Source organism: Scyliorhinus torazame, chromosome 12 (genome assembly GCF_047496885.1).
Source record: "Scyliorhinus torazame isolate Kashiwa2021f chromosome 12, sScyTor2.1, whole genome shotgun sequence".
Taxonomy (NCBI): Eukaryota; Metazoa; Chordata; class Chondrichthyes; order Carcharhiniformes; family Scyliorhinidae; genus Scyliorhinus; species Scyliorhinus torazame.
Genome location: NC_092718.1, coordinates 419,946 through 432,398, shown reverse-complemented (window position 1 = coordinate 432,398; position 12,453 = coordinate 419,946). Strand labels below are relative to the sequence as shown.

Below are 12,453 nucleotides of genomic sequence, written 5' to 3'. Positions count from 1 at the left end.
AGTGCAGCACTCCCTCAGACTTGTCCCTCCAACAGTGCAGCAATCCCTCAGTCCTGTCCCTCCAACAGTGCAGCACTCCCTCAGTCCTGTACCTCCAACAGTGCAGCACTCCCTCAGTCCTGTCCCTCCAACAGTGCAGCACTCCCTCAGTCCAGTCCCTCCAACAGTGCAGCACTCCCTCAGACCTGTCCCTCCAACAGTGCAGCACTCCCTCAGTCCTGTCCCTCCAACAGTGCAGCACTCTCTCAGTCCTGTCCCTCCAACAGTGCAGCACTCACTCAGTCCTGTCCCTCCAACAGTGCAGCACTCCCTCAGTCCTGTCCCTCCAACAGTGCAGCACTCCCTCAGTCCTGTCCCTCCAAATGTGCAGCACTCCCTCAGTCCTGTCCCTCCAACAGTGCAACACTCCCTCAGTCCTGTCCCTCCAACAGTGCAGCACTCCCTCAGTCCTGTCCCTTCAACAGTGCAGCACTCCCTCAGTCCTGTCCCTCCAACAGTGCAGCACTCCGTCAGTCCTGTCCCTCCAAATGTGCAGCACTCCCTCAGTCCTGTCCCTCCAACAGTGCAGCACTCCCTCAGTCCTGTCTCTCCAACAGTGCAGCACTCCCTCAGTCCTGTCCCTCCAACAGTGCAGCACTCCCTCAGTCCTGTCCCTCCAACAGTGCAGCTCTCCCTCAGTCCTGTCCTTCAAACAATGCAGCAGTCCCTCAGTCCCGTCGCTCCAACAATGCAGCACTCCCTCAGTCCTGTCCTTCAAACAATGCAGCACTCCCTCAGTCCCGTCGCTCCAATAATGCAGCACTCCCTGAGTCCTGTCCTTCGAACAATGCAGCGCTCCCTCAGTCCTATCCTTCGAACAATGCAGCACTCCCTCAGTCCTGTCCCTCCAACAGTGCAGCACTCCCTCAGTCCTGTCCCTCCAACAGTGCAGCACTCCCTCAGTCCTGTCCCTCCAACAGTGCAGCACTCCCTCAGTCCTGTCCCTCCAACAGTGCAGCACTCCCTCAGTCCTGTCCCTCCAACAGTGCAGCACTCCCTCAGTCCTGTCCCTCCAACAGTGCAGCACTCCCTCAGTCCTGTCCCTCCAACAGTGCAGCACTCCGTCAGTCGTGTCCCTCCAACAGTGCAGCACTCCCTCAGTCTTGTCCCTCCAACAGTGCAGCACTCCCTCAGTCCTGTCCCTCCAACAGTGCAGCACTCCCTCAGTCTTGTCCCTCCAACAGTGCAGCACTCCCTCAGTCTTGTCCCTCCAACAGTGCAGCACTCCCTCAGTCCTGTCCCTCAAACAGTGCAACACTCCCTCAGTCCTGTCCCTCCAACAGTGCAGCACTCCCTCAGTCCTGTCCCTCCAACAATGCAGCACTCCCTCAGTCCTGTCCCTCCAACAGTGCAGCACTCCCTCAGTCCGTCGCTCCAACAGTGCAGTGCTCCCTCAGTCCTGTAACTCCAACAATGCAGCACTCCCTCAGCCCTGTCCTTCGAGCAATGCAGCACTCCCTCTGTCCTGTCCTTCGACCAATGCAGCACTCCCTCAGTCCTGTCCTTCGAACAATGCAGCACTCCCTCAGTCCTGTCCTTCAAACAATGCAGCGCTCCCTCGGTCCTGTAACTCCATCAATGCAGCACTCCCTCTGTCCGGTCCTTCAAACAATGCAGCGCTCCCTCGGTCCTGTCCTTCAAACAATGCATCACTCCCTCAGTCCTGTCCTTCAAACAATGCAGCACTCCCTCAGTCCTGTCACTCCAACAGTGCAGCACTCCCTCTGTCCTGTCCTTCGAACAATTCTGCACTCCCTCAGTGCTGTCCTTCGAACAATGCAGCACTCCCTCAGTCCTGTCCTTCAAACAATCCAGCACTCCCTCAGTCCCGTCGCTCCAACAATGCAGCACTCCCTCAGTCCTGTCCTTCAAACAATGCAGCACTCCCTCAGTCCTGTCCTTCAAACAGTGCAGCACTCCCTCAGTCCCTTCGCTCCAATAATGCAGCATTCCCTGAGTCCTGTCCTTCGAACAATGCAGCGCTCCCTCAGTCCTGTCCTTCAAACAATGCAGCACTCACTCAGTCCTGTCCTTCAAACAGTGCAGCACTCCCTCAGTCCCGTCGCTCCAATAATGCAGCACTCCCTGAGTCCTGTCCTTCGAACAATGCTGCGCTCCCTCAGTCCTGTCCTTCAAACAATGCAGCACTCACTCAGTCCTGTCCTTCAAACAGTGCAGCACTCCCTCAGCCCCGTCGCTCCAATAATGCAGCACTCCCTCTGTCCGGTCCTTCAAACAGTGCAGCACTCCCTCAGTCCTGTCCCTCCAACAGTGCAGCACTCCCTCAGTCTTGTCCCTCCAACAGTGCAGCACTCCCTCAGTCTTGTCCCTCCAACAGTGCAGCACTCCCTCAGTCCTGTCCCTCCAACAATGCAGCACTCCCTCAGTCCTGTCCCTCCAACAGTGCAGCACTCCCTCAGTCTTGTCCCTCCAACAGTGCAGCACTCCCTCAGCCCTGTCCCTCCAACAGTGCAGCACTCCCTCAGTCCTGTCCCTCCAACAGTGCAGCACTCCCTCAGTCCTGTCCCTCCAACAGTGCAGCACTCCCTCAGTCCTGTCCCTCCAACAGTGCAGCACTCCCTCAGTCCTGTCCCTCCAACAGTGCAGCACTCACTCAGTCCTGTCCCTCCAACAGTGCAGCACTCCCTCAGTCCTGTCCCTCCAACAGTGCAGCACTCCCTCAGTCCTGTCCCTCCAACAGTGCAGCACTCCCTCAGTCCTGTCCCTCCAACAGTGCAGCACTCCCTCAGTCCTGTCCCTCCAAATGTGCAGCACTCCCTCAGTCCTGTCCCTCCAACAGTGCAACACTCCCTCAGTCCTGTCCCTCCAACAGTGCAGCACTCCCTCAGTCCTGTCCCTCCAACAGTGCAGCACTCCCTCAGTCCTGTCCCTCCAACAGTGCAGCACTCCCTCAGTCCTGTCCCTCCAAATGTGCAGCACTCCCTCAGTCCTGTCCCTCCAACAGTGCAACACTCCCTCAGTCCTGTCCCTCCAACAGTGCAGCACTCCCTCAGTCCTGTCCCTCCAACAGTGCAGCACTCCCTCAGTCCTGTCCCTCCAACAGTGCAGCACTCCGTCAGTCCTGTCCCTCCAAATGTGCAGCACTCCCTCAGTCCTGTCCGTCCAACAGTGCAGCACTCCCTCAGTCCTGTCTCTCCAACAGTGCAGCACTCCCTCAGTCCTGTCCCTCCAACAGTGCAGCACTCCCTCAGTCCTGTCCCTCCAACAGTGCAGCACTCCCTCAGTCCTGTCCCTCCAACAGTGCAGCACTCCCTCAGTCCTGTCCCTCCAACAGTGCAGCACTCCCTCAGTCCTGTCCCTCCAACAATGCTGCACTCCCTCAGTCCTGTCCCTCCAACAGTGCAGCACTCCCTCAGTCCTGTCCCTCCAACAGTGCAGCACTCCCTCAGTCCTGTCCCTCCAACAATGCTGCACTCCCTCAGTCCTGTCCCTCCAACAATGCTGCACTCCCTCAGTCCTGTCCCTCCAACAGTGCAGCACTCCCTCAGTCCTGTCCCTCCAACAGTGCAGCACTCCCTCAGTCCTGTCCCTCCAACAATGCTGCACTCCCTCAGTCCTGTCCCTCCAACAGTGCAGCACTCCCTCAGTCCTGTCCCTCCAACAGTGCAGCACTCCCTCAGTCCTGTCCCTCCAACAATGCTGCACTCCCTCAGTCCTGTCCTTCAAACAATGCTGCACTCCCTCAGTCCTGTCCCTCCAACAGTGCAGCACTCCCTCAGTCCTGTCCCTCCAACAGTGCAGCACTCCCTCAGTCCTGTCCCTCCAACAGTGCAGCACTCCCTCAATGCTGCACAGGAGTATCCATCTTGAGTTTGTGCTCACTCACAGCACTGGACATGAACTGTTAGACTCGGAACTGAGAGTGTTTCCAACTGAGCCACAGGCATTACTAATCATTCATTTTCTATTTCAGGCTGTGTCTAATGCCAGCAGTTTACCGTCAACAGTTAATGAAATTATGAATCGATGGACGTTACAGATGGGTTTCCCAGTTGTTACTATAGATACAAGTCGTGGAATTATCTCTCAAAAGCACTTCCTCCTGGATCCAAATTCAACTGTGACTCGTCCTTCCGAGTTCAAGTAAGTTGTTCAGTAAATTTATAACCAGTTCAGGCCGGTGATCAGGAAAGTTAGTTTGCAGATGGAGCAGGTAATAGGGAAGACAAATGGAATTTTGGCATTTATTGTTAATGGAATAGAGCAGGCATTGTCAAACTCAGGGGTGCGACCCGCGGGTGGGTCGCGGGCAGGTGTCGGGAGGGTCACAGAGTCGTCCATCGCGGCGCTCCCAATCGCGCAAATCTGGGCGCAACAGCCGCAGCAGCCGGGTGTCAATAATGCCGGCTGCGAGCGGCCTTCAAAATGGCCAGGAACGTGCCTGATCATCAGTGTGCATGTGCAAAACTATGCCCTTGCGCATCGGTGCTCGGGCACGCATGGTCAGTGCGGCCGCATTTTTTTTTAACATGGTCGCAGCCTTTTCTTTTTCAAGTTTGGGGGGCCAAAGGGACCCAAAACCATTACTTCCATTTTTGTCAACAACAAACAAGGTAAGAGGAAATGGTGGGTCGCGAAGGTCGGCCGGCGTGGGTCGCGAAGGTCGGCCGGCGTGGGTCGCGAAGGTCGGCCGGCGTGGGTCGCGAAAGTCGGCCGGCGTGGGTCGCGAAGGTCGACCGGCGTGGGTCGCGAAGGTCGACCAGCGTGGGTCGCGAAGGTCGGCCGGCGTGGGTCGCGAAGGTCGGCCGGCGTGGGTCGCGAAGGTCGGCCGGCGTGGGTCGCGAAGGTCGGCCGGCGTGGGTCGCGAAGGTCGGCCGGCGTGGGTCGCGAAGGTCGGCCGGCGTGGGTTGCGAAAGTCGGCCGGCGTGGGTCGCGAAGGTCGACCGGCGTGGGTCGCGAAAGTCGGCCGGCGTGGGTCGCGAAGGTCGACCGGCGTGGGTTGCGAAGGTCGACCGGCGTGGGTCGCGAAAGTCGGCCGGCGTGGGTCGCGAAGGTCGACCGGCGTGGGTCGAAGTTGGCCGCAGACGCCCTGGCCCTGTTCAAAGGGGCGTTGGAGAAGATGGAGCGACGACTGGAGGCAAAGGTCGAGAGAGCAGCCACTGACCAGGGAGACAGGTGCGCCTCACTGCAATGTTGGTGGCGGTCCAGGGAGTGCTCAAGGGGATGGTGGAAGAGAACAGGTCTCGCCGCCAGAACCTGAGGATTGTGGGACTACTGGAGGGTCACCAAGGGCCGGAATCGTACACAGTACGTGGGGCCGATGTTGGGTAAGCTGGTCAGGGGCGAAAGCTTCCCCAAGCCCACTGAAGTGGACAGGGCCCACAAGTTGCGCAGGAGAGCCACCGCAGGCCATTATCGACAAGTTCCACCGAGTCAGGATAATGAGCTGATTCTGAGCTGGGCCCCGCCTCCGGAGCCTCCGCATTTCTCCTGTCCACCTGCAGGATTTCCTCCACCAGCCTCTCTATTTCCGCCCGCTCCACCTTCTCCCTGTGTGCCCGAATCAAAGTAAACTCCCCCCTGACCACTGCTTTCAGTGCCTCCCAGACCGTACCTGCCGAAACCTGGCCCGTGTCATTAACCTCCACATACCCCGAATGGCTTTCCTCATTCGCTCACACACCTCCACCAACAGTCCCACATCCAGCCTCCATTGTGGGTGCTGCGTCCCCTCCTCCTTTGCTCACTCGCAGGTCCACCCAGTGCAGGGCATGTTCCAACCCCACTATTGCCGAGTACTCAACATCCACCACCCCCTCCGTCCTATCAAAAACAAAACAGTCCATTCGGGAATACACTTTGTGCACATGGGAGGAGAAGGAAAATTCTTTCGCTCTCGGCCTCCCAAATCTCCACGGATCCACCCCCCCATGTGCTCCATGTTATGTAATGAGCCAGACTTAATTAAAGATCTTAAAGTAAGGGAGCACTTAGGAGGCAGTGATTATAATATGGTCGAATTCAATCTCCAATTTGAAAGAAAGAAGGTAGAATCAGATGTAAAGGTGTTACAGTTAAATAAAGGTAACTACAGGGGCATGAGGGAGAAACTGACGAAAATCGACTGGGAGCAGAGCCTAGTGGGAGACAGTAGAACAGCAATGGCAGGAGTTTCTGGGAGTAATTGAGGACACAGTACAGAGGTTCATCCCAAAGAAAAGGAAGGTTATCAGAGGGGGGGATTAGGCAGCCATGGCTGACAAAGGAAGTTAGGGAATGCATCAAAGCAAAACAGAAAGCCTATAATGTGGCAAAGAGTAGTGGGAAGTCAGAAGATTGGGAAGGCTACAAAAACAAACAAAGGATAACAAAGAGAGAAATAAGGAAAGAGAGGATCAAATATGAAGGTAGGCTAGCCAGTAACATTAGGAATGATAGTAAAAGTTTCTTTAAATACATTAAAAACAAACGGGAGGCAAAAGTTGACATTGGGCCGCTCCAAAATGACGCTGGTAATTTTGTGATGGGAGACAAGGAAATAGCTGCGGAACTAAATAAGTACTTTGCGTCAGTCTTCACAGTAGAAGACATGAGTAATATCCCAACAATTCCGGAGAGTCAGGGGGCAGAGTTGAATATGGTAGCCATCACAAAGGAGAAAGTGCTAGAGAAATTAAGAGGTCTAAAAATTGATAAATCTCCGGGCCCAGATGGACTACATCCTAGAGTTCTAAAGGAGATAGCTGAAGAAATAGTGGAGGCGTTAGTTATGCTCTTTCAAAAGTCACTGGAGTCAGGGAAAGTCCCAGAGGATTGGAAAATCGCTGTTGTAACCCCCCTGTTCAAGAAGGGAACAAGGAAAAAGATGGGAAATTATAGGCCAATTAGCCTAACCTCGGTTGTTGGCAAGATTCTAGAATCCATTGTTAAGGATGAGATTTCTAAATTCTTGGATGTGCAGGGTCGGATTAGGACAAGTCAGCATGGATTTAGTAAGGGGAGGTCGTGCCTGACAAACCTGTTAGAGTTCTTTGAAGAGAAAACAAATAGGTTAGACCAAGGAGAGCCAATGGATGTTATCTGTCTTGACTTCCAAAAGGCCTTTGATAAGGTGCCTCATGGGAGACTGCTGAGTAAAATAAGGGCCCATGGTATTCGAGGCAAGGTACTAACATAGAATGACGATTGGCTGTCAGGCAGAAGGCAGAGAGTTGGGATAAAAGGTTCTTTTTCGGAATGGCAACCGGTGACGAGTGGTGTCCCGCAGGGTTCAGTGTTGGGGCCACAGCTGTTCTCTTTATATATTAACGATCTAGATGACGGGACTGGGGGCATTCTGGCTAAGTTTGCCGATGATACAAAGATAGGGTGGAGGGGCAGGTAGTATGGAGGAGGTGGGGAGGCTGCAGAAAGATTTAGACAGTTTAGGAGAGTGGTCCAAGAAATGGCTGATGATATTCAACGTGGGCAAGTGCGAGGTCTTGCACTTTGGAAAAAAGAATAGAGGCATGGACTATTTTCTAAATGGTGACAAAATTCATAATGCTGAAGTGCAAAGGGACTTGGGAGTCCTAGTCCAGGATTCTCTAAAGGTAAACTTGCAGGTTGAGTCCGTAATTAAGAAAGCAAATGCAATGTTGTCATATATCTCAAGAGGCTTGGAATACAAAAGCAGGGATGTACTTCTGAAGCTTTATAAAGCATTAGTTAGGCCCCATTTAGAATACTGTGAGCAATTTTGGGCCCCACACCTCAGGAAGGACATACTGGCACTGGAGCGGGTCCAGCAGAGATTCACACGGATGATCCCAGGAATGGTAGGCCTAACATACGATGAACGTCTGAGGATCCTGGGATTATATTCATTGGAGTTTAGGAGGTTGAGGGGAGATCTAATAGAAACTTACAAGATAATGAATGGCTTAGATAGGGTGGATGTAGGGAAGTTGTTTCCATTAGCAGGGGAGACTAGGACCCGGGGGCACAGCCTTAGAATAAAAGGGAGTCACTTTAGAACAGAGATGAGGAGAAATTTCTTCAGCCAGAGAGTGGTGGGTCTGTGGAATTCATTGCCACAGAGGGCGGTGGAGGCCGGGACGTTGAGTGTCTTTAAGACAGAAGTTGATAAATTCTTGATTTCTCGAGGAATTAAGGGCTATGGAGAGAGAGCGGGTAAATGGAGTTGAAATCAGCCATGATTGAATGGTGGAGTGGACTCGATGGGCCGAATGGCCTTACTTCCGCTCCTATGTCTTATGGTCTTATGAACCCCCAGAGCTCCCTGGCTGCAGCCGACCTCGGGCTCGACCCACCCCCCCGAATTAACTGATGTAAGTCCAGGTCAGGGATCCTCCCCAGCACCCGTCTCATAAACTCCACGACTTCCCAGTTTGGGGCACAGACATTCACTAATACCACCGGCATCTCTTCCAATTTCCCAATCACCATAGGGCGGCACGGTAACACAGTGGTTAGCACAGTTGCTTCACTGCGCCAGGGTCCCAGATTCTATTCCTCACTGGATCACTGTCTGTGTGGAGTCTGCACATCCTCCCCGTGCCTGCGTGGGTTTCCTCCGGGTGCTCCGGTTTCCTCCCACGGTCCAAAGATGTGCAGGTTAGATGGATTAGCCATGCCAAATTGCCCCTTAGTGTCCAAAAAAAAAGGTGAGGTGGGGTTACTGTGTTACAGGGATGGGGTGGAGTGTGGGCTTAAGTGGGATGCTCTTTCCAAGGGCCGGTGCAGATTTAATGGACCGAAAGGCCTCCTTCTGCACTGTAAATTCTATGATTCTAAGAAAAATATTTTTTTAAATTAAGGACTTGTCTTCTGAAGAGAGATTGGGAAGTTTCAGCTGGAGTTTGGAAGAATGAGAGTGTAGTGATCTGTACATCTGTACATACATCTGTACATACACTAGGGACTGCAGACAGATGTAACAGCCACAGCATCACTAGAGGGCAGCATCAGAGACGGGTATAAAGGGTCCAGCCCAAGGGAGGATCTGCCTCTTTCAGAAGCACAGAGCTAGGGAGCAGCAGCAGACAGAGACAGCTCAGCATAGGCAGTTTACCTTAGCTCCACTGGTCATACCTCTTGACTATTATATCTAGTTAAGCTCTAGAAACAGCACGAATCCACTGAATAAAGTATTTATGTTAACTGGAAGTCTATAATCTTTATTCAGACTTAGAGAATAACATATGATACCAGGAGTGATTTCAGAAAGCTAGCTAGACACCAGCAAGAGAAGAAAAACTTAAACCGGATATTCGCCTGTGGAAGACTTTGCAGCAAATGGATCCTCGACGACTAACTGATTCGATGGAACTTGTTGGAACTCCATGGCAGTTGGAAACAACCGGTAATTTAAGTTATAACTGGAAAATGTTTGAACAGATGTTCCAAATATTTATCACAGCTAATGATTTAAGCACTGCCTCTGACGCAACGAAAATAGCCCTACTACTCTCAACAGGAGGGCATGAAGCTAGAGAAATCTATAATTGCTTTAATTACTTAGAAGGTGAGTACAACACCAAATTAGAAGTTATACTCAAAAGATTTGATGAACGCTGTAAGAATCACTGGAGAGATGCTGGAAAGATTTAACAATTGTCATAAATGCCAGAGAAACGGAGGACCCATCACTGATTTTATTACAAATCTCAAGTTAATACCACAAGGCTGTGATTATGCTGATTTCAGACACACTGTGATAATGCATCAATTAATTTCTGGACTCTCTGATAAAAATTTGAGGGAGGTACTTTCACAAAACAAGTATCTAACTCTAGAAATCGCTATACAAAAATGCCTTGCTTCTGAACAAAATCAAAATCAATACTTTGAGTCTCTACAAACACAGAATCATCATTTAGAAAACAAAATCGGCAAAAATGGCGCGAAAACTCAACACGAGGCGGAGGCAGGGTTGAATCGGAGGAAGACGAAGGTTCTGAGCGGCAGCCATCTTGGGAAAGGAGCCGCACATGCTCAGTTGCGAAAAAAGCGCACAGTCCTGGAAACTCAGTGCGCATGGGCAATCGAGTCCTACGCATGACGCCACGAGCGTCATGACGTCAGAGGACCAGGACCACGCCCACTTAAAAGGGAAATGCACGAAAATTAGCAAAAATAAATTTAAAGCTGCAAAACCCAATTTTCTTGCCTCAAAAGACAGAACAATGCCCGAACTTACACCAGCAGTTGAAAATAACTTTCACAACACCCTGGGACAAGCAGTTAGCACCGCCCTAGAAGATGATATGGTCCTTGTAGACTACGACTCAGACGAAGATTTCATCTTGGGAGATGGCTACCCCAGTACCAAATCCGACCCGCAACTAGAGGTGTTGTACCGTGAAGACCCCGACGATGAGTTCTTCGGATTGGGGAATCTTCAGCCCAGCAGATATGACATCCCGACTCGTGAGTGCAGGATTATGCTGCGGCCTGACACCAAGAAACAGAGACTGGTCCATGCACCACAAAGGGTCCCAGCCTCCACACAAGAAGATGATTTGTTCATTGAACGTGAAGAGAACGATCACAACTCCGAAACAAAAAGCGATGATTTGTCCATCGAACAATACACACAATACTGCTCAGACAAACAAAGACCAACAAAGAACAAAGAGATGTACAGCACAGGAACAGGCCCTTCGACCCTCCAAGCCCGTGCTGACCATGCTGCCCGACTAAACTACAATCTTCTACACTTCCTGGGTCCGTATCCCTCTATTCCCATCCTATTCATGTATTTGTCAAGATGCCCCTTAAATGTCACTATCGTCCCTGCTTCCACCACCTCCTCCGGTAGCGAGTTCCAGGCACCCACTACCCTCTGTGTAAAAAACTTGCCTCGTACATCTACTCTAAACCTTGCCCCTCTCAACTTAAACCTATGCCCCCGAGTAATTGACCCCTCTACCCCGGGGAAAAGCCTCTGACTGTCCACTCTGTATATGCCCCTCATAATTTTGTAGACCTCTAACAGGTCGCCCCTCAACCTCCGTCATTCCAGTGAGAACAAACAGAGTTTATTCAACCGCTCCTCATAGCTAATGCCCTCCATACCAGGCAACATTCTGGTAAATCTCTTCTGCACCCTCTCTAAAGCCTCCACATCCTTCTGGTAGTGTGGCAACCAGAATTGAACACTATACTCCAAGTGTGGCCTAACTAAGGTTCTATACAGCTGCAACATGACTTGCCAATTCTTATACTCAATGCCCCGGCCAATGAAGGCAAGCATGCCGTATGCCTTCTTGACTACCTTCTCCACCTGTGTTGCCCCTTTCAGTGACCTGTGGACCTGGACACCTAGATCTCTTTGACTATCAATACTCTTGAGGGTTCTACCATTCACTGTATATTCCCTACCTGCATTAGACCTTCCAAAATGCATTACCTCATATTTGTCCGGATTAAACTCCATCTGCCATCTCTCCGCCCAAGTCTCCAAACAATCTAAATCCTGCTGTATCCTCTGACAGTCCTCATCGCTATCCGCAATTCCACTAACCTTTGTGTCGTCTGCAAACTTACTAATCAGACCAGTTACATTTTCTTCCAAATCATTTATATATACTACAAACAGCAAAGGTCCCAGCACTGATCCCTGCGGAACACCACTGGTCACAGCCCTCCAATTAGAAAAGCACCCTTCCATTGCTACTCTCTGCCTTCTGTGACCTAGCCAGTTCTGTATCCACCTTGCCAGCTCACCCCTGATCCCGTGTGACTTCACCTTTTGTACTAGTCTACCATGAGGGACCTTGTCAAAGGCCTTACTGAAGTCCATATAGACAACATCCACTGCCCTACCTGCATCAATCATCTTTGTGACCTCCTCGAAAAACTCTATCAAGTTAGTGAGACACGACCTCCCCTTCACAAAACCGTGCTGCCTCTCACTAATACGTCCATTTGCTTCCAAATGGGAGTAGATCCTGTCTCGAAGGATGCTCTCCAGTAATTTCCCTACCACTGAAGTAAGGCTCACCGGCCTGTAGTTCCCGGGATTATCCTTGCTACCCTTCTTAAACAGAGGAACAACATTGGCTATTCTCCAGTCCTCCGGGACGTCACCTGAAGACAGTGAGGATCCAAAGATCTCTGTCAAGGCCTCAGCAATTTCCTCTCCAGCCTCCTTCAGTATTCTGGGGTAGATCCCATCAGGCCCAGGCGACTTATCTACCTTAATATTTTTTAAGACGCCCAACACCTCGTCTTTTTGGATCACAATGTGACCCAGGCTATCTACACCCCCTTCTCCAGACTCAACATCTACCAATTCCTTCTCTTTGGTGAATACTGATGCAAAGTCTTCATTTAGTACCTCGCCCATTTCCTCTGGCTCCACACATAGATTCCCTTGCCTATCCTTCAGTGGGCCAACCCTTTCCCTGGCTACCCTCTTGCTTTTTATGTGTAAAAAGCCTTGGGATT

At 51.5% G+C, this 12,453-nt stretch overlaps 1 protein-coding gene across 1 annotated transcript in view; it reads left to right on the top strand.

The window, feature by feature from the left end:
* Window positions 1–12,453, top strand: part of LOC140387330 (aminopeptidase N-like) — a 272,573-nt gene that overhangs the window by 173,115 nt on the left and 87,005 nt on the right. The window contains exon 10 of the mRNA XM_072470259.1: window positions 3,974–4,143. Within this exon, the coding sequence (XP_072326360.1) occupies window positions 3,974–4,143 (170 nt within the window). The remainder of the gene's footprint in view (window positions 1–3,973; window positions 4,144–12,453) is intronic.